This window comes from Lontra canadensis, unplaced genomic scaffold, assembly GCF_010015895.1.
Source record: "Lontra canadensis isolate GAN:19392208 unplaced genomic scaffold, GSC_riverotter_1.0 scaffold49, whole genome shotgun sequence".
NCBI classification, from domain to species: Eukaryota; Metazoa; Chordata; class Mammalia; order Carnivora; family Mustelidae; genus Lontra; species Lontra canadensis.
This window is the reverse complement of record NW_022631043.1, coordinates 9,400,964-9,423,556: the sequence shown is the minus strand read 5'-3', so window position 1 is coordinate 9,423,556 and position 22,593 is coordinate 9,400,964. Positions and strand designations below refer to the sequence as shown.

The 22,593-nt window shown below is 46.0% G+C and overlaps 1 protein-coding gene across 5 annotated transcripts in view; it reads right to left on the bottom strand.

The window, feature by feature from the left end:
• ASAP1 (ArfGAP with SH3 domain, ankyrin repeat and PH domain 1) overlaps positions 1-22,593 on the bottom strand; it is a 348,495-nt gene that overhangs the window by 251,149 nt on the left and 74,753 nt on the right. For 4 of the 5 annotated variants that reach the window (XM_032873522.1, XM_032873524.1, XM_032873526.1 and 1 more), the window contains exon 3: positions 21,253-21,379. In XM_032873522.1, coding sequence (XP_032729413.1) covers positions 21,253-21,379 — 127 coding nt within the window. Of the gene's footprint in view, positions 1-21,252; positions 21,426-22,593 lie in introns of those variants that run through there. The other variant, XM_032873527.1, reaches the window with a different exon arrangement.

The window sequence follows — 22,593 nt, the reverse complement described above, 5'->3', positions numbered from 1 at the left end:
AACTAACCCAAAACAAAGGTACACCAACCAGACCGGAGCTCAGGGCACACAACACATGTAAACAGAGCACTAAAATACACTTGTACAATAACTAGATGGAAGAAATATACGCTGAGAGGTATTCTAAGTGTAACTGGGAGGAATTTACCAGTAATTTCCCAGGGTAAAAAGATCAGAGCTCCATGGGGTGCATCAGATTAACAACATACATCACTGAACTGCCTTTTCCAATAAGGGTGAGCTCACCACCTGCAGGGCCCTTCTTTGGCTGAGTGAAGCATGCGAGTTTGGGGCCAGAGCAGAAATGCTTGGAACAAGAGCAGGGAGGTGGAGTCCTGGTACCAGCAGTCTCTTTCTCTGAAGCCCCAGCTGCTGAATAAATACCTCACTTTGAGGGGGGTCCTGTGGTCTCAGGCTGATCCCAAATGGAGAAAGAGGCCAGTGAATGACTGATCTATTCCTTCAACAAATACTTAACAAGCCACACACAGTCTTTAAAAAGGCACTGAGTGGGGTGTCTGGGTGGCAAGTAAGTTAAGCGACCAACTCTTGGTTTTGGCTCAGGTGGTGATCTTGGGCTCAGAGGATTAAGGCCTAAGTCAGGCTTTGAGCTCCTCGTGGAGCCTGCTTAAGATTCCCTCTCCCTCTGCCTCTACCCCCTCACATGCACGCACTCTCTGTCTCTCAAATAAATCTTTAAAAAAGGGGGGGGGCACTGAGTAAGCTAGTATAAACAAAAAATTGGCAAGACGTGGTGATTCTGTAGATTTTAATCTAGTTATTGCCTAGACAAAGACGGGCCTAGGAATTAGCAACAAATATGGAGGTGTTGGGTGCCTCGACGGTTACCTAGGACACAGGACTGAGTATCTAAGGCTTTACCAAGAAGTATCATAAGCTGTTGCAGACAAAGGGGCTTTTTGTAGAGATCCCGAACCATTCTTTCTTCTTATCAGATGGAGGCTGACACTTAGCACTGTTCTGTGGTCTACACCTCTAATGTGTCAGAAGAAGGAAGAATTTCACACCAGAAAAAAATAGGGGGAAGGGATGATCTCACAGCCAACCACTGAGAGGAAGGAGGAAAAAAAGGGAAGAGTCTGGAAGAGCAGTTGGTGCCTTTGAAGTTCTACCACGCAGACCACGACAGAGTCACACAATGGAAGAATTCTGACGTTCTGTGATGGAAATCACCAGAAAAACTGCAATGTCCAACATTTCATCTCATGGATGTATCACTGAATTTCTGAAGAAAGTCGCTAACGCCACAACTGCTCGTTTGTTTTCGTTCTGAAAACAAGCCTTGCAGAACCGCTGCCAGAAGGGATACAACTGCACCACTCCACTGTGCCCTCGTCCTCTGTCTCCAAATTCTTTATGTGTTCACCGAAATTACGTGTATCACAAGAGATACTGTGCCTCAAGGAAGACAAGCTGAAAGGACTTCCTCTACAGAAAAAAAAAAAAAAAGCCCCCTGGTATAAAGGAAAGAAAACAGGCCTGGTGGTCTACACAGGACATGTAAGTCAGGGAGATTGCCAGGCCCAGTGTCCCCTGCCAGGAGAAAGAGCCTTAATGCTCTAGGCCCAGGGAGGGCACCTGAGACCAGGGCAGACACCTGGTTCATGCGAGGCTCCTTCACTGGCTGGCCGGTGAACCATGCGGTGGCCTCTGCCCCATAGAGAAATGATTCTCAAACTTTAGGGTCTTAGGATCCGTTTACATTCCTAAAAAATTTAAAAGATCCCTAAGATGTTTGGTTACTCTTGTAAAGTAGGTTCTATCTATTGATATTGGCTGCAGTAAAAATTAAAACAGAAAATAGTCCAAACTCAAAACCACAAATTTCAATAGCTGTCAGAAGATGACACTGTCACCCATCACCTGGCCTCCAGAAAATTCTACTATACATTTCTGACAGAATAAAAGTGAAAAAGGGGAAGAAATAATGCCTTCAGTATGGTTAAAAAATAGTTTTGACCCCACAGAGTCTCTGAAAAGGTTCCAAGACCACCACAGTCCCCAAGACCAAACCTGGAGAACCTTTATAATGGGAGGAATGACAAATAGCTCAGCAGTCCAACTCACTCCAAAACTTCTATCAACAAATCAGGAAAGGCCTGGCCAGTCAACAGGAAATAATGGCACCGGCCAGTAAAAGGACAAAATGGATTCCAATGTATTTTACAAGATGTTCATGTGTCTCCCAAGCTAAATAACATTTTTAAAGTTTGATCTGGCATCTAATTATTACAATGATCATATTAACTCCAAATGAATGGTGCATGCTGCCAATAGATTATGCAAATATCAGTGAAGGGGTGGTGCCTGGGGGCTCAGTCAGTTCAGCATCAGCTTAGGTCTTCACCTCAGGGTTGTGAGTTCAAGCCCTGCAGATAAAATTAAATAAATAAATAAAAAAGAAATACCAATTGGTATAACTCCTATAATAACTAGGAGCTGGGTTCATTTCCTATACCACTAACCCCTTGTCTCTGATGCCCCTCAGTGATAATGCAACATGGCACTTATTCAGAAATAAGTCTGTACCATGTAACAAAAATGAATACACTTCAAAGATAAATTCTATTATAAATCCTGAATGCTAATTAAGCATCTAGTCCTCCCCACATAATTAAATCCTAACATGTCTATGAAAATTAACAGAACCCTCCCCCAAATGTTACTGCAATGGACTAAAAGTTTGCACCCCACCCTTACCCCGCCCCTCCTGCCCCAAAGTCGTATGTTGAAACCCTAACTTCCCAGTGTGGTGGTGTTAGAGGAGGTGAGGTCTTTGGGACATAATTATGAAATGATGTTGGAGCCCTCATGAATGGGATTAGTGCCACATAAAAGGGACCTCATAGAAACTCCCTGTCCCTTCCACCATGTGAGACTAAAACAAAGCCAGAAGAGGGCCCACACAAGAGACCAACCACCCTGACCTTGGACTTCCAGCCTCCAGAACGAAGAGAAACGAATTTCTGTAGTTTGTAAGCTACCTGGTCTGAAGTATTTTTAGCAGCTTAAACTAAAACAGAACTAGAGTCCTATCAGGAAATAAAAGCTGGGGGTGCCCTGCTGGCTCAGTTGGTAGAGCATATGACTTCTGATCTCTAGGTTTTGAGTTCAAGCCCCACAGTGGGTGCACAGATTACTTAAAAAAAAAAAAAAAGTGGAGGGGAGATAAAAGCTGGCTGTGTATAGAGCTGGTAGGTGGAAAGTTTCCTTCCATCCCATGAAAATTAAAGTACTAAAGGCTGGCCGAACCCTACCTACAACTTCTCGAGCTTCTGTAACATCTCTTTTCTTGTATTAACTGTTTTTTTCATAATAACCTTTTACCTTTCCTCTGCTCCCAACCTGAAAACTCCCCTTCCGCCAAAACATTCTGTCCTAAATTAGTATAGTGGCCAGCCTGACTAACAGGACCTCCATGAACCTATAATCTAATGTACACATAAAACTGTCAGGAGGGCTTCCCCATGGAGTGGCCTGAGTTTACAGCTACCATTTACACTGAGCAAGTATCATGTGCCAAAATGCAGTGCATACGGTGCCCAGAGGCCAGATCTCTGTCCAGACTCCCAACCATCCCTGCAATACGTACTTGGCCCCTGGAGAAACAGGGCCAGAGGGGCGAAGTGGCTTGTCCTGGGTCACGCGCTGTGGCACTGGGGGATCAGGCCATGACGGAGCTCATGATCCTTCACTTGCATCTTCCCACTCCTCACAAGAGCCCCATGCAAAAGGACAGTATAAACATTACAGCTGAGAAGAATGCACCCATTCACAAGTGATGCTGGCGACAGGCGCCTCAGGCACAGAGATGTCAAGTAACTTGCCCAAAATGGCAGTTAGTAAGTGGCAGTGCTAGACATGGAACCGTACCTACCTCCTATGGTGGCTGTGAGGTTTAAACAAGGAAATGCGGTTAACTTAGAAGAGTATGTGACACAGCAAGCACTTCATAAAAATGAACTGCTCAATTAAAGTACTCTGCATACAGGAAAGGTCCAAGAAAGAGCACCCAGCAGTAGCAATAGATGTGCGTTCAGCAAATAAGAAGGGGGACCCTCCTCCAAGAATGTTATCCCAATGACTCCCACAGCCCACCCAGCAAACACTCTGCATGACCCCCCGCGACTCTAGTCGGTCATGCCCACCTGTGTGGAACAGTTCCAACCCACAGCTCCAACAGACCACAGACCTCCTTGACAATCTCCCCCGGGACAGCTGTTGCTGGGCTCCTACTGTGGGGTGCCTGGTCCTGAACTGGGGCTGCTGGCCTGACAAACAAACTCCCCGGGTGGGGGCAGGGGACAAAACAGCTGAGTTCTAAGGGCCTCTGATTCTTCCACCGGAGGGCAGAGTGGGAAATGAAATCACAAGTTCAAGGAGTTCTAGGTAAGCTTAACAAATACAGATAGAGTAACTTTTCATCAGGGAGGCTTTTAAAGGGAAAATATGGTCTTTGTCAAGGAAAAAGCCAGAAGCGCTAGTCACCTCACTAGGAGCCATTATTTAATCAGTACTCACCCTCTGTGAGCTTTTAATCAAGTTACCTTCTCTGAGCTACTGTTTCTTCACTGGTACCCCACAAAGTAAGATAACATGCACAGAAATTCTTTGTGAACTGTAAGGTGCTGTACACACAAAAGATGCTGGGAATCTGTTCAGCTGTTAAAGGACTGTGTTGTGGAGAAGATATAGACAGATAATGTAGGTCTTTGTGGAGAGCAAGTTTTTAGAGCCAGCAAATTTTCATGTGATCTTGAGTAGAGCAAGGGGGCCAGAGGAGACAACAACCAAGAATGGGAAGTGGGGAGAGGGGAGGAAGAGACCTGGGAAGCGAGGCTATTGCAAGGCTCAGCATGGGGTAATTCTCTCCCACTGGTAAAGAGCATTGTATTTGATGCATTTCTAGAATTTTAAAAATTGTTTTTCCTTCCTGACAAAACCTTCTCCAGGTTCAAACAGAAAACAAAATCAATTGCTTTAAACAAAAAGCAACACAATGATCAGCAAGTGTTTAAATCAATAAAAGCACAAATTTAAAGAGACCTGTCTGGTTCTGCACCCTACAGTGGGCAATGGCTATAATATCAAGGCTGACAAGAAATCTTAGTGACTGGAAAAATGAGGTGATCGAATACCATGATTTCTAAGGCTACTTCTGGCTCTAAAACGCCCAGATGACATGATTTCCCCTGAACTCCTACAAGTCTTGAAGTTCCTCCCAGCTCTTCTCCAGGTCAGTCCTACAGGCAATACTTCTCCCTGACTCTCCTCATCTTCAATTCCTCTACACACAGAGCCAGGTTTACCTCACCCTAAATCTTCACCAACGTAGGCAGGTGTGCATTCATTCGAGTGGGGTTCATTCTATTGATTCCCAGGCTTTGGAAACGCACGAATGAATAAAACAAAGTCCTGTCCTCAGCAGTAATTCCACAGGCTTGGAACCAGCACCTCAGCCCAGTGGACTCTATACGAAGGAAAGGCTAGAGATGGGAGTGACCCCAAACAACGGACTGTTTTCCAATCATCACATAGTCCTGAGAAAAAATGAGTGGCTGCAAGGCAAAGGGGGAACATTCCAGGAAATGAAAAGCCATGTAGCAACTTAACCTACAAGACAGTCAGGTGAGGTTAGGCCCTCAGGAAGAGACTTCTACCATTGCAGAAATAAACACAAATTAACTCACCCTGGGTAACAATTTATGTTGGGTGTGGAGCAAATCTCTCTCTCTCCTTTCATACTATGTTTCCAGGGGAAAGGGCACAAGCAGAAAATAATTTTTGACAACTGCTATTTTTGGTATTCATACTCTTCTACTCAATGCATTAAATGCATATATATCCTTAAACAATGAATTTTAAAATGTTTCCAATTCCAGGTCCATGTTCCTTTGAACAGGCTGTGGGTGCAGCAGGCCTGGTTTGAAAATGAGCTCTCCCACATACCATAGCTGGGGTTGGGGCATTTACATATCTTATCTCAGTATCACTTCTCTCCCCATAAAATGGAGAAACTTATGAAAAGCTGTTTTAAGGGTTAGAAATATTTACCTACAAAAAAAAAAAAAAGGAAAAAGGAAAAAGGAAAAAAAAAGAAATATTTACCTACAGAACTTAGCACAGTACTGGGCTCCAAAGAGAAGCTAAATAAATTGTGGCTACTATAGTATTAAAATGGCTCCTGAATGCTTAACACTGCTCAATCGCCACAATGGATGCTGAAACTTTCCAGAAGGCTTTACGTAATATACCAGGTTTGGTTTTTTTGGAAGGGACTGTTATGGGGTAGGTTTTGTTTTTGTTTTTGTTTTACTTCTGGGGTTTTTAAAAAAAACAGTATTTAGTATAATTTAGTAATGCCACATGGTGGTGGGGGTTGCTAACAGATCAAGCTAAGTCACTAAGTCAAGTGATTTAGTGACATGGTGTCTACGGCAGGAAGTGAAATCAACACTAAGCTCTCAACTGACAGCTCTAGAGGAAAGCACGCCCACCACCCACAGCATGCTTGGGTAGGCACAGGGCACCGGAAGGCCACCCTCCTCCCCAAAATGGATTTATGATTCAAGTGTCACAATGTCAGGCTCCCGACCATTACTCATGCTTGCGAGAACAAGCCTGGGCGAAGTGCCCAGTGTCTAGCACCAGAAGGGGACCTGACCAAGCAGCAGTGTGAGATCCTAGGGAAGTAGTGCAAGCAGAGCAGTCAAGAACTTGGCTCCTCTTCGAGTCTCTGTTTCCACCATCTGTAGAGCAGGGACCTGCGAATCTACCTCCTAAGGCTGAGATTAAAGATTAAATTATGCAGTGTCTTTAACTTGACACTGTTTCTAACGGCTCACTGGACTGACATATGGGGAGGCAGCCAGACACACTGTAAGGTGCGAGGGGATGTTCATGCTCAACACCTAAAACTCCCTCCCAGTCGCCTCCCCACAATGCCTGTAAGCCCACCATTCTGCTGGGTCAGGGCATCACATACTGTTAGAAGTACATAAAGCTTTGGGGGGAGGGAGCTGTTACTCTGCCTTGTCACATTAATGTTTTCAGTGAATCATCAGTGACATTCTCTTCCAGGGCAGTTACCTAAAAGCAGACTTTCGTAAGGAAGACACAGCCTCCACTGAGGAGTTTATGTGTTTAGAATGTGCTAATTGCCCTCAGTCAGGGCAATCACGGTGGGGTGAGGAGAATATCTTGGGGGAGAATATCCTAAGAGGAAGCAAGAAGTCTTAAAGGGGCAGGAGGAGAAAGAAGGGTACCAAATGGGCAGGGATGGTACCAATCATGGAAAGACCCTAGGCCTCAGAAACACAAACTCCAGCTTCCCCACTGACTGTACACCCACGTCAAGTCTCTCTCTCGGCTCAAGTTTCTCATCTGAAAAAGTGAGGGTAATACTGTTTACTGTCCCAGTGCTCTGAGGAGTTTGTAAGATATCACATATCAAGTACTTAGCAGGGAACCCAGTACATTCTACCAGAGCAGACCCTGACTTAAATTAGTCCACTCTATGCTGAAATCCCCCTAAGAAAAATAATCCTGAAAGCCGCTTCTTGGACTTGCCAGGGAAGTGGAGACCTGACACGCTCAGAAGCAATTTCAGACTTGAGAATGAGCCTCCCTGAAACCTCTGGAACTGGAAAAGCACAACCCCAGAAAAACAGTCGTGACTGAGTTTCCAGGTTAGCCCAGGAAAACCTCCTTACAAACCTATCTTGTACCAAAGTCACATGACAACATGATGAGGCTCCCTAGTCAAGGGCCACCTCAAAGAGAAACGTGAAATACAACCTGGCTTCTAAAAATTTATGTGCCATCTCTCGGAAAAGGCAAGTTAAAGTTGCTTTTGACAACTTCTCCTCCAGAGCCTCCTTCCCTCAGGCTGCTCCCAATGCCCAGACCCCAGAGCCCCCGCAGGCTGACCTCACTTCTGGAAGAACACCCTCTCCTAAACATTCCCCCTCCCTACTTCTCAACCAACTGTTAGGTAGAAAACAATCCAACTAACTCACAACCATGCACGAATGATATGGCAGTACTTGGGTCTGCAAAAGATACCTGCTAACCCAAAAAAGTTTCTCTGCTGGAGAAAAGGTCCCTGGAGTTAATAAAGGGAAGTAAAAGTATGGAAGCAGCCAGGGAGAAAGGAGAGGAGCTCTCTGTGGCTAGGAAGAGCCTGGTCAGGAGCTCGACTCCATGAGGTCTTCCGTGCATGCCCGCTTTCCGCAGTAAATGCTATTTCCATGTTTCTGAAACTGACATATGTATTTCCCTGGTTAGCGGGAATTTCGGCAGAAAAGCCATACAGGGCCAAGAAGATAGCAGGAAGGGGCTGACAGGCCGGTAAGGCGGAGCTGCCCACTTCCCCATGACACTGAGATGACGATGGCTCTCAGTTGTCCACTCTGCTAGGCAGACAGTTTGAGAACACCCACCTTCGCCAATTCTCTTCCTCGACTCACGATGACATTAGCACATGACACATAAATGAGGGCAAGAGCACACTTAAAGCCTACTGTTCTCCTTCAGAGAAACACTCAGGTTGTGGCCTCACTCAAAGCTGTCCAGATGTCCATGTGTGGAGAAAAGCTCTTCACAGACGGTACAGGGTTAGGGGTGCAACATGACACAGACCACCTTCCGCAGGGGGTTGTGGCTACCTGACAAGTGCTTCAGAAATCTACAAACAGACCTGGCTTTTGACCTGGTAATTCTACTTCTAGGGCTCTATCGTGCAAATATCTACTGCTTTCTCTTCAACAGCGGGTCCTCTCTTGGGGCAACTGCTGGGTCAACTTTTTAAAACACATAAACTCCTCAGTGGAGGCAACTTGAGGGAAGGAGGAAAATCCCTTAGTACAGTGAAATGCCTTATAAAATGTTACTGAAGACTTTTTAATGATACAGGCAAAAGCTCATGATGTGTTAAATGAAAATAAGCCGGACACAGTTAACTGGAAGAAGCAGTTGAAGGGATGGAAGCGGCTATCTCTAGATGGTGGGATTATGGACTTTCAAATCTCCTTTTTTATGCTTTCTCCTAGTTTTCTACAAGGGGAATGCACTCCTTTTATTCTTTACTATGAAAAAGCTATGAGGAAAGAACAAAAGTATGTCAAGAATAGACTGCAGCACATTCTAAATGACACCAGAAAGATGCAATCACCATTATCCCGACTCCGGGAAACTCTAGAGGACAAACAACTCAGTTCTTCAATAAAACACTGCAAGAGGGGAAAAAGAAAGGATACCCACAGATTAAAAGAAATGTTCAATATGCACCAGCCAATTTCGTATGATTTCATTTGGATCCTGATTTGACCAAACTATTTAAAGGGGAAAAAAAATCATTTTCAACAGTGAATATGCAATGATCTTGAGAAAATTATCTTTTCTGCAGATGTAATAATGGTAATGTGGTTCTTCCCTGCTCCTCCCCAAGTCCTTATCTTTTAGGATACTTATGAATGAAATAAAACAGTATCTAGGATTGATTTAAAAAATCCGGGGTGAAGGTATAGATGAAAACACTGACCAAAAGCAGATCACAGTGAAGCTGGGCGACAGCTATGCAGAGGTTCACACCAGCCTTCCTGCTTTTGCATAGGTGTAAAAGTAAAAAAAAAATAAAAATAAAAATAAAACAAAACAAAAATCCACTTGAAGGACTGAGCTACTGGGAGGGGGCGGGGGAAAGGACCACAAAAGTTATATGTGTGTGTGCATCCAGAGAGGAATCTAATAATGCAAAGAGTAAAAAAAAATCTATGTTTTTTTTTTTAATTCAAAAGGTATTCTTTCAGTTAAAAATTATTTGGAAAACATCTCCCACCATGCAAGCACGTCTCTTTCAGAAACAGGAGGCTGGTAACAGAGTGCGACCTCGGCATACTTTTTCAGTCTTGTGACCACCGACAAACCACTTTAACTCTGAGCCTCTGTTTTCTCGTCTCACAAATGAGGAAAAGGTGTCTCTGTTGCCCAACAGTGCTGTGTGCATGAAATGAGACAACACATAAGAAAGTACTTGGAAAACGGTTAACAGAGTACAGAAATGCTGGAGAGTAAACACAGAGCACAGTTGCTCGTTAAATCATATAATTCACTACTTGCCACTCAAAGAAAAATCAGAGAGGTCAAGTCTTTCTGAAAACACCAATTCTCTCATTTATCCCTCTGATACCACATCATGAATTGGCTGCCCCCGATTAGGGCTATAAATTATCTAAATGTAAATGCCTCCCACTCAAAGGAAACAAATGAGGGGGAAATGCTTTCCTTTTCCACTGGCAGAAGCGAGTCTTGTTTGTGTGTGGATATGTGCGTTTGTTTCCACTAAGAAAGTAAACGCTAACCTGACTCACTGCCATTCCCTTGCATTTTGCAGCTAAATCACCACAAAGTGGGGCTGCAGCATGGTGGAGGGAAGGTGTGGGCCATGGAACCCTACAGACTTGAGCCTGATTCCTGGCTCCATCATGTGCTACCTGGGGACTGGGAAGGTGAGAAATAACATATGTTAAGGCACCCACTACAGAGCTGGGAACTCAAACAGTGAGAGCAGTCACTGTTACTGAACGCGCTCACTCCACGAAAGCCTGCAGGTTACAGACACCAAAAGGACAAACCAAGAATCTCGCTCAGCATCCAGGTCTGTCATAAATCTGTGGCACAACCTTCAGGAAATTTGGTAATGGAGGGTTTTTCCAGTTGCTCTACGTAATCAGTAGCCACATAACTAAAGTACAGAGATGGATAGCAATATTTGGAAAACCTTTACCAGATCTGCCTCAACAATTACAAATCAAATAGCTTTACTACAATCTTATTTTTGTCAAATTTTTGAGTGCCAACTAGGTAAAAAGAGAGGGGGATCCTTGGCTCCTCGGTACTTACAAACTACTAAAGTGAAGACATGTATGAATATAAGTACGTAATTTAGTTCATTAGCTAATCAACAACAAAATTATCCTAAAATCAGAGGGAAATGTGCTGTTTCCATGGTCATCCAGTTGGTATTTTATCCTGTCAGGAATTTCTTACTCAACTCTAACCTAAATATCTCATGCTTCAGCTGAAGCCTTTTTCCTGACTGTTCTATCTCATTAGCATTCCATTCATAATATAAAGTATTTTTGCTTGAGAACAAGTTGAAGGAAGAAAGAGCCTGGATTGGGCTGAATCCTTTCTAAGCCTAGCTTGTCCTCTGTAAAATGGGGAAACAGCACCCATCCCCACAGAGCTGCTGGAAGGATCGAGGGAGATGACGTATGTCAACTATCCATCACAGAACCAAGCATAGGGAAAAGTGCTTCATTGTAGCACTGGCCGATTCTGAAATTGTAAAAACTCTTAAACACAAAATGAGGATGCCTTGGGACGATGATGGCATTATTTTGACTTGGCACTATTTTATTTACTGTGAGGCAGTGCGTTTGCTTGCATTGCTATGAAAAATATTACCATTATTAAAGCAGCAGCAGCTGCTGGGCCAGCAGTGAATGCTTATTTTGATTTGCACTTTGTGGAAATAAGGAGTATCTAATTTTATGTAAGTGCTATTAACATGAATAAACATTACAAAGCAAAGGAAATGGACTTCATAAAAAAATGATTAATGAAACATAAAGGAAGACTCCCACGTTTCAAAACAATGAAGATGCTTGTATTTTATTTTGTGTGTAACTGGTCAGTGAAGAAGCCACTTAATGGCTGAAGGAAAGCGGTCCGTCCTCGTCGGACCTGTAGGCAGTCCTGTTACTTAACAGAAACTTTCCCAAGCAGAGCCTAGCTGCTCTGCAGTCTTCCATCCATCCTGGGTATCTATGGAGGATTATTTTTGAGCACCATGTCATCACTGTGGATTTAAACGGCAACGGCGTGTTTCTTCTCTACCCACACCCTGTGTGGAATGTTGGTCTTTCCTGACCACATCAGGAAAGCTACAACTAGGCAGCACAGTGCTCTGGCCACAGCCCTTCAAAATGTCCCAAATGAATACACTGCAGAAGGGTCAAGAGGAGGTGAGATTTCCAGGGGGAAGGGCAGAGAAGTACACATCTTCCTGGTTTCACTGGATGCTAGGCATGTAGCTGGTTCTCTTGATAACCCTGTGAAGTGCTGTGGTCTCCATTTCCCTCTCACGCCAAGGACGAAGACAGTGGGGCTAGAAGATCCAGATCCAAGTCCCAGTTTTGCTGCATGATCTGGGTGTACAAAGAAGGAGCTTCCCTACCCTCCTGACTCTTCTCTGAGGATCGCTATCACACCCAGTCCTTGATGAAGGTAAGGGCTTAGACCCACCCATCAGGTAACCCCAGAAACTTAGCCAAAAATGACTGGACTAGTGGTCGTATCCTGACCCAAGCTGGACCAGTCCCATCCTTCCAGCTGTGTCAATCAGCTTCAGAGACTCAGTGCGGGGTAGTGGAGTGAGGGGGCAGGCAGGGCCTGGGCTGGCATCCTCTGCCATCTGCCCAGAAGAAAATCTCCACGTGTCCTAACCACTCTTGCCCCCTCATGCTCCAGGAAACAGCCCCGTGAGTCTTTAAGGCAAGTCCTTACTGTGCTTAAACTAGCTGTATTTTGTTTAGTTGGGGGCAGGGGGAGGGGTGGTAGAATTTGTTACTTACAATGGAAGAGCCTAACCTCATCATCCCTAGAAAAGAGGAGATGAACCACACAGTCTCTAAAGGCCTTTTTCAGTTCTGTCAAATTTATTTTATCACACAGTCATCAGGTCAGGTGCTAGGCTGAGCACTGGGGACATGGCCATCTTGGCTCTCGCCCCTGAGCATAATGCTACAGAAATACAAGGTATCCAAGCGGTATTAGTAGTACAGGGCTTGGAAGAGCTTCTAGTCTCCATCCAGGGCACGGGTGGCCGTGAAAGGGGTGATCCAGCTTGACGTAGCCAACTCTGCTTTCTTTAGCAGTTGGTACCAAAATGCAGTCATTATGCATGATGTTCTGGTTTTATTTTTCTAACTTCTAGGTGGCTGAATCGGGTGCTGTCTCATCAAAGGGACATATATTGCAGTTCTCTGGGGAGAATTACACCATAGCCTCAGCATTAAAATTCAGTTCTTACGTAAGTGACCACAAACAGCACCACACGGGCTGCTCAGAATGGGCTCCGGGCTGGAAGAACCTACTGTGAACTCTCAAACTCTGTTATGACCGAGTGGGGTCAAGTGCTTCCAGATCTGACCGAACCCCTGCCTCACAAATAATTAAAACTCATCTTCCTGACACTAAAAAGAAGCTAGGAGACACAATGAAATGTAAATCCAAGGATAAGTCCTTTTCACTTTCAGGCGCCTGCCTCCAAACCAAAATAGAATTCCTTGTGGCCTCAGAGCTTCAGGCTGTAATCAGTAAAGCATACAACGTAGCTGCCACGCTCTGTCCCAGTCAGAGGCAAGGCATAAACGCTTCCCCCCACAGCTCTCCACAAATGACTAGAATCAAATACCTGCATTTATTACATAACAGAAAAAGTGGCCCCTTACCCCACAGCCCCAGCAAAAATCAAATGGGGCAGCACTGTCCTGACTTTGATGCACCAGTGGAGAGAAAGTGGGGGGAGGGAGGAAACAGAAAGAATCTGCCGGCACAAAGGAAGCCCAGAGAGTTAGGCCACACCAGCAGAGCCCAACTGGGCCAACCCTCAGGCTAGTCTGGGTCAGTGGTTCCCTGACCTCACCCACCAAGAGCTGCCTATAGTAAACTGAGGGGTCGGTCTCCTTCAGATGAAACTGGCTTTGACTGTCACGTGACCCCGATTGGTGCAAGTGTTACTGTTGCCCTAGCCCTCCCTCCAGTCTCATCTACACTTCCACCATCCAGTTCCTCGAAGGCACACAGCTGCCTCCCTCATCTGACCTCTTCATCACCCACAGTCCTGAAATGAGTCGACCAAGTGTCTTGTCCTCTCAGCTACACATTCGAGGGTCTAATCCAACAGTAATGAACAGCAACAACACGAAGATAATAAGAACAATTATTTCTAGAGCCCTTACCATAGAATAGGCACTATCCTAAGGGAGAGGCTCGATCCCCATGAGGGAACTGACACACAGTAAAGTTCAGTAACTTGCCTGACACAGATTCCAAGACAAGAGGGCTACAATGAACCCAGGTAAGGGAACCCAGGTAAAAGAACCTAAGTGTTGCCACTGGTTCACAATGGAGAGAACTCTGCCCATCTCCCTACCAAGGAATACCTCTCACTTCCTTCCTCCCCACCTCACAAAAGGAAGGCTGACTAATCCTGACTGGTCAGACCTTGACATTCATCAGGCCACATTTCACCAGCGACGAAGTCATGTGATGAGTGCCTCGCCTGTGTCTCCTTTAACCCTGAGGAAACTGAGGCTCAGATGGCAAAGTGGTCTTGAGCCCATCACTTACTCATGTTTAACCACTACATGTGGGAATGGCTCAGGCCAATGTCTGGCTCTAGCCCCTAAACGACTAGGTTACATAAATGGAAACCACCTCTCTGGAGGCTCCCTTGACTCACAGATATAAAGGCAAAAGTCTGGGCAGTGTTTGAACATCTAAAACCCACAAGGCTTCGGACAAAAGCCTCTTAACTTAGCATCAGCGGAGGCTGCTGTGGCCCCACAGCATACCTTGTGAGACCAAAATTACACCAGCAGACTGGCTAGCAAAACCAAGTTCCGAAAATCAGGTTTACGTTCCCCTCCTCTGGCCTGGAAGCAAGTTTTAGAGAGAACCCGCAGCGGTGTACAAACAGCCTCCACACCCCTTTTTGAGAGCACGGTGCGAAGAGCCTGCGCTGGAAGCGGAGAGACCTGAATCAGATCTCTGCCCAATTTCCTTCCCGTCTTAGGCTTCAGTCTCCATAACAGGACAAAATTAGGTCTATGTGAGTCCTCATTCCTTCTGAGTTTTCTCCCATGGGGATACAAAACTCGAAGATTCTTCTAGGAAACCAATCACAGGAGTGAGATCATATCTGGCTTCCCAACTGCAGGAATCTCTAACACGCAATCCAAGCCTCTGATCAGCAGAAGATAATCCCTGCTACACCACTGAGCTGATACAGTTTGACCAAAACCAAAGAGAGCTGGCATGAGGGATATGCTGAACCATGTTATTAAGGCATCTATTAATTTTTCTGAAATACTGCACGTGATTATTAGACTCCCATCACCACCTCCATGGGCCCGTCAGAGATCAAGGCTCCTTGGCTGGGAAGCATCAGCTTAGACTTTCTCCAGGTTCCATCTGCCTTCAGTTATTAGAGATTCCCAACACCCAGCACAAAGGCAGGGCTATGGACGACCAGGAAGCCAGAGGCAGGCAGCCAGAGTCCTCCAGCAACCTCAACCAAGAGCAGTGGTTCTTTGGCCAGGGCTGTGGGCAGCTCGCAGTCAAGGACAGGCTAGTCAACAGTCCCAAACTAAGTATGCCGGGGGGAGCTGGGAGCCACTGGGCCTTTTTCACTTCTGCTGAGCCCAGGGACGACTGCTGGCAGCACCATCTCACTACAAATAGCTGAAATTTCGGGGCAATCCAACAAGAGGTCTTTGAAGAACAGAGAAAAGGAGTGGTCTTTGTCTTTCCCTTTTTCTTCTCTACCCTAAACTCTTTTATCGCTGGCACTAGAAATCAAGTAGGGATAAGAAAATTCAGTACATGTCATTTTTATGGGCCCTGAAAGACAAAAAACAAAATAGAACAAAAAACTAGCAGACAGGAAGCACAAAAGATGGTGACATACAGAGGAAACAAAGAATTTTAGATCCAGAGATCCTGCATTACACTGATCAAGTAATTTACCTCTCTGGGCCTTAATTTATTCACATGTGAAAGAATAAGGACGCTACCACAAAGGCGTTTTATTAGATGGCACACATGGAAAATGTTTTTTAAATCCTAAGTATGTATATTAAAGGCAAACAGCATTAGCCTGGAATATCTGGCTAACAGTTTGAGCCCTATTTTAGAAAAAACATGAGTTCTGGTACATAAAGGAAATTTCCTTTTCTCACTGCTTCTGCAGGCAAATAAATATATTCCTCATTCACTGACCTTTGCTGCTTATGTCCAGAGAAAACTCATCCTCAGTACCTTCGAACTAGATCAAAGGTTGGACCACAGAGCCTGAATTCTACGTAAGACAGCAGCATCAAGGGAAGACTTATTCACCTTTTGCTGTTTTATCTTCAAAAGGTTAGTGACAAAGAAAGCATCTTATTTTGACCTCAAACAATGCACAGAACTAACCCTGATTGTATCTAAACTCTGCCTGAGATTTACTTTGAGACCATAACCAACTTTAGCAGTGGCTACCTAACTAGCACTTGCTGCTTAGTTTATCGGCTTTCAAAATTTAAGAGAAGTACTGCAACTGCATTCCAGAACACTCGGAGCCGATGAATGAGATCAGACTTCAAGCCCTGGCCACAGAGGCCCTATGTGTGAGATTCCACAGATAACAGTGGAGAACCTAAAAGCATTTATCATAGATTAATGACCTCCTGTCATCAGCACAGAAGATGAAGTCCAAATGAACATGAGTAAAAATTAAAAGTTACTTGGAGGGTGAAGAAACATACAGATGTAGTCTAACTAGTATGCACAGGGGTTTTTCGGAAACGGGATCCATGCCCAAATCTACTACTTACTATGTGTGTGCCCTTGGGCAAAAGATTCAACTGCGGGAAGATGGGTCAAACATAGTAGTAGGGCCCAGGTAAACATTAAATAATAGTATGCATGGGGTTTGCACATAGTAGGATCACTAATAACTGGTATATAGCTATGGAAGAGGACTGGATCATGGACCTGCATTCCACACCTTCATCCATTTCTTCATTCTTCAAACATTTCTATGGCCTCAGGAAGGACTAAGCATGTCATGTGTTTATGTTAACACAAGTGAATTTCTCATGCAAGACCCACACTTCATTGTCAGCTCCCTTCAGAAAACTCTTAGATGGAGTACTTATTAATAGCAGAGTTGATCATCTTATTATCCCCAGGTAATAACACACTGCTGGGCACTGGACAGTTTGTATACTGATTGGATGGTAATTTGAGTGATTCACCTTGCATTATTGGGGGCATGTCCTAATATCATTTTCCCCACCTGCAAACTGCCCCTTCCTACCTTGTTAAGAATGACAGCCCTATTTACCTCTTTCTCAAGCACCATTACTTCATCCATAACACAATCTAGACAACAACTTCAATACCTCAGCTACACTTAGCAAAATGACTTGTACCCAGCAGGTGCTCCCCCAAAATGCTTCGAGTGAATGTTATTCCTAGATTATGCCCAAAAAGTTCCCACACCTGAATCTGAAAAGCCATATCAAAGTCTTTGAAAACACAGGAAAAAAAAAAACCAAAAAAAAAAAACAAGGAATGTATTTAAGTACTACTATTAAGAACTCCCTGGAATGGAAACATGAAGAAAAACTGAGCCATGTAGGAACTTAGGCACCTCTATTTCATGAGATCAAAATTAGAAGGTACAATGGAAAGAGAACCTCTTACATTCTCTACAAAGCCACTGAAATACATCTTTGTGAACATTTGGAACATCTATTTTATGTTCTAATTGTTTAAGGATTTCCGTATTCCACTGCCATGGGACTTTGGGGATAAATCGCTTCATCTCTCTAGGCCTTGATTTTCTTCTCTGTAAAATGGAGATAACAACTGTCCCTCCTCCATAAAGGTCACATGAGGCTTAATTGTGATCATGCGTGCCACATGCCTACAACAGGCATGGCACAGAGCAGTCGTTCAGTAAATGGGCAGGATATGCCCCCTCCATCATCACAAAAGTTAAAGTGCTAACCCAATATAAAATAACCAAGCAGACCTTCATTTATCACGTCAACTTCCACCAAACACTAAGTATCGACCAGTCTAAGCCTTTAAGTGGAAAGTCTCTCCTATTGTCTCCCAGCACAGTGGTCCTGGAATGCCTGCTTCCCCTCCTTTCTCAGCAAAACTCTGTCTTCTCCTAGTCTCCTAGTCATCTACTCATAATTTCCAAATAGTCACGAGTAAAATGGCACACTGCTGAATAAGCAAAATACCGGCTTTTTGCTTGGAAAACACTCAGACCTCAGGATGAAACCCAGGCAGCTAATCCATTCCTGCTTCCCAATAAGCAGCCACTTGTGTGCGCCAGCCTAACCATAACCCCACATCCTGTGGCACCCTCTGCCCCCAAAGGTGAAGCCCAGAAGCAAACTCTTAGCCTCTTTTTACTATACATTTCTGACCCATTTCCTCCAGTGATCTTCACAGAGAGATTTAAATAAAAGCACCAACATCTGCAAAGCAGTCCGCCAACAGGACACACCAAAAGGGGGAGTGTGGGTTAATTTAGGGTTCTAAGCTTAGAGAGCTACAGTCTTTTAGTTGGGACAACTACAGGTTAATTAGGAAACCAAAGAGGAAAAAAAAAAATCTGTAAATAAACAGGAAGGCATTTAATAACTGGAACTAGAAAATGATTTTTTAAAAAGAATTCCAAGCTGCGCAAATGAATTTCCATTCCCGAGTTTCCACATCACCAAAAAAGTACCCAAAAGTCCTACTATTCCTAAGAATAACCACAAAGTAACACAAACAGCATTCTTAAAGTTTCCAAGTATCTCACTTGTGAAGCATATGCCAACAAGATTTTGTGGTTTGCCCCAAAACTTTTTCTTACTTGACGGCAATAACCTTAAGCCTCGTATTTTTTAAAGAACTGAATTCTGATCCACTTATGATATTTCTAACAATGTGCCCCTTCCATATATGCAAACTTGGGGGTAAATAAAAATTCAAATAAAAAAAATAAAAATTCAACTTGGTGGTTACCTATCAATAAGAAACTAACAGGTGTATTTCACTTTATGCAAAAAGCCATTATTCATGAGTCCAACTTCATGTCCTGTGAGTCAAGAGTTAAAGATGCAGATTAGGGCAATGAATCCTTGACCAGTGCTGTACTGAAGTTCAGAAAAACAATTACAAAATGATTGTGTCATTCTGACTGTAACACTTACTGTAATGTTTTTGAGAGCATGAGTATTATCAACATACTCTAACATGACACTTTTGAACTTCTAGCCTGATTCTAATTTCTCCTCAAATTCATGGATGACCACATTTGTATTATGATTGGATCTATTTTTCGACCTCACCCTGCAAAACAGTATACCTTATTTAAAAAAAAAAAAATGTATCTGTTGCATTCACACTTAAATTTAGTTACCTCAAACTAAGATTTAGAGCAGCTGCATCTAATTAACATTAACCCTATCCTCTCCTGTGGCTGTGAAATATATATACCCCCACAAACAGCATTTTCAGCTACTTACCCTTACCACACCCCACACAAACAGAACACAGTAACACTATCTCAATGTGCAGAAAGGGAAAGTTAAAATAACTGACAGCTCTATTAGCAGGCACTGAAGAACTTATCTAGAAGGAAAATAACCACTCAGTCTAATCAATGTCACATCCTTCAGGAGGCATACACAATTAGTACACAAAAAGGATGCAAAATGCTCCTGTATCAGCATGTTCCAATTTCTCACTATTAAGTGAAGGACAGACACATCATGAGGTTGAATGCCTGGCGACTCCAAGTATTCCCAGACACTGAACGTCAGGCTAACGCAACAGAATGACAGGTAACAAAGAACCCCCCCGCCCCCCGCCAGTCTATTTACTTCTGGCTTTCCAACAATCTTAGCTGGTATTTCTCCAAATGAATTTCAAAATTCAGTTCAATCACCCAACATTAACTCCATAGAGAATCCTAAAAGCTTCCTCAACTGGTATAAAAGGTTCAGACTAATTCACTGCACCAGGAGGACAAGACAGGACCCAGCATGAAAAGAAATTTCTCCCTCTCCTAAAATTTAGGACCTTAGGCTTCAGAGTACCAATTCTGCATATAACCTGGCCTGAAGAGTGAGTAGCAAAGCTTGGACCAAGAGCAGTTTCCCACAGAAGCCCAAGCTTCTCAATATTACAGAGAGCTGGCTGGGGTGAGTTTGTATCAGAAAGAGGTCCCCAAACCTCAAATAAACCAACCATAAGATAATCCACCCCAGGAAAATGATCTGCCTTCCTAAGTTCCCCCAGTGCTGTCTTTTTCAGTTGAAATAGTCTTGGCTTGTTTGGAGGGGAGTGGTGCTTTATGGCACTTACAGATGGTGCTGAGTTCCAAGGCAAATGTCCTATTTTTACTGAGGCTCAGAGGCTTTGCAACTCTTGGGCTCGCGGGTTCCTCCTTACCTACCCACCCGGTCCTATCACTAAATTCACTTAAATTGTAAAGGAAATTGCTCTGCCCTTGGTCCTGCCCAGGACACCCACGATGCCTCTCTGGAGGGTCTAGATAAGGCATGCTGTTCTTCTGCAGTCTCAGGCCCCCCTTTCTCCCAATCCGGCCAGCTCTTCCGGCAGCCTCGGGTCTCCCTTCACAGCTTATGAGTGCCCTGCGGGCAAGTCCTGCTGGCGCAGCAGCCTAGGCAGAACCAAACCCTCCGGTGCAGGGAGCTGGGTGGAGACCTGTCTGCACAGATCTCTCTTTCCACCCAGGATTCAGGCACTGGAGACTGGATGGGGAGGAATCCTAGGGTGGAAGCAATCCCAGCCAGAGTCTCCTCTCATCCCTTTGGGGTTTTATTCGAGGGCCCTGGCCTCTGCAGCTAAGCCTGCCTGGCACAGCCGGGATACGGAGAGGGGCATTCACTGACCATCTCCCAATTCCTTGCTGGTGACCTTGGCCACGTTGCTTCGCCTCCCTCTGCCCTCTGGGGCTTGACATCACTTACTTCGCGGGTTATGACTGGGTCAGAAGGATGTGGAAAGAGCCTGGCAGGCTGTATTGCACCCACGAAGGGTCTAAGACAGGAAGAGGACTTCTCTCTTCTTTTTCCTAGGGGTGTCAGGAGCTCGCTCCATCCTCTCCCAACCTCCAACCCCCGGGGAATCAGCGCCCCGGCAAATGGGGCAAGGGGCTGCCCATATTAAGTCCCCTCTTCACCCGGGAGTGGGAAGGGGGTAATCCCGGAGGGGGTGTGGCTGCCCCAGACCCCGATACCCCTTTCCTCCCCGCTCAGAAATCCAGACAATTCAACTGCGAGGCACCGGCTGCGAGCGGGGGTCATCGAGGCGTCCCGGCGGACTGGCCGGGGTCCCCGGTGGGGCGCGCCGGCCCCGACCTACCTCCTCCAGCAGCGTGACGGTGTTCCTGCAGTTGTGCAGACGCGTGGTGAAGCTGGACGTGGTGGGCGAGTTGTAGTCCTCGGTGGTCTCGGTGATGAACTCGGAGACGGAGATCTGGTCCGGCATCCTGCCGGGGGGGCGAGACACAAGCGGGGGCGGGGAGTGAGTCACGGCGCAGGCTCCCGGGGCCGCGGGCCGCCCGGCGGCTCATGAACGCCCCTCGCAGCCTGCCACCCGGCGCCCGGCCTGGCGCGACTCCCGTCCCCGGCGGCGGCAGGAGAAAGAGCGGGCGGAGCGGGCGGCGGCGGCAGCGCTCGGCGCGGGGCCCTTCAAACTCCGAGCGGCGCGCGAGGCAGAGGGTTCTCGGGGACCCGCCTCCCTGTGTTCATGCCGGCGGCGGGGGAGGGGGCGCGGCGCCACGCGGGGGCTCGGGTCGGCCGGCGCTGCCTCCCGAGACGCTCTGACAGGCGGCGGCGAGCACAGCCACTGACTGAGCGCACACTCCCGCGGGCGGGCGGCGGGCAGGCGGCGCTCCCGCTACAGTCACGGGGACAAACAAGGAAGTGCTCTGCGCACGCGCCGCCTGCGCCCCGCCCCGGCCGCCGCCACCGCCCCGCCTCCGTCTGCGCCCCGCCCCCGCCCCGCGCTGCCTCCCCGGTCGCGTTCCGACGCGGGCGCCGGGGTGGGGGCCGCACGGCTTGCGGGGCTCCGGAAGCTCGCGTCCCGGCACCGCCCCCGGAGCGGTTACTTCAGCGAGCTCGTTACGCCTGCGTTCTGCTAGAAGAGGGACCAAAAAAAGTTATGCGCGTTCTTTTTTAGTCCCGAGTGGGTGCAGGAAGCGGGGCCGGGACAGCCGCCTCCTTCTGCGAGGGCTGCGGGCAGAGCGAAGTGGGCGCGGGCGCAGGGGCGGCCTCGGGGTCCCGGTTGCAAGCGGCGCGCTCGCCTGGCTCCCGCCCTCGGTCCCCGTGCAGGGCGCTCGTCGTCCTTGGAAGGTGCAGTTTGCTTAGGTTGCTAAAATGCTAAGACAAATGAAAGGATTTTTGCCTTTTTTTTTTTTTTTTTAAATTACAATTTCTACTCTTCCATTTGCACTGTAAGTTTTTTTAACCCGCAGGACACATGCAGGTCAGGAGTGCAAAAGGCACTTCCGGAGGGGCAAATGGTGTACAGTGCTCAGCAGATGCCAAATTTCAGCCAGAAAGTACCAACAGATTGCTCATTCCTTGGTCCTGGCAGATGGCTATTTTAACTAGCTCGATCTACTTGTCCAAAGAATCCATTTAATTTCTCACCACTGATTGCGGTTAAAATTGGTTTTTTTTATAAAAAGAAGAAAGCTAG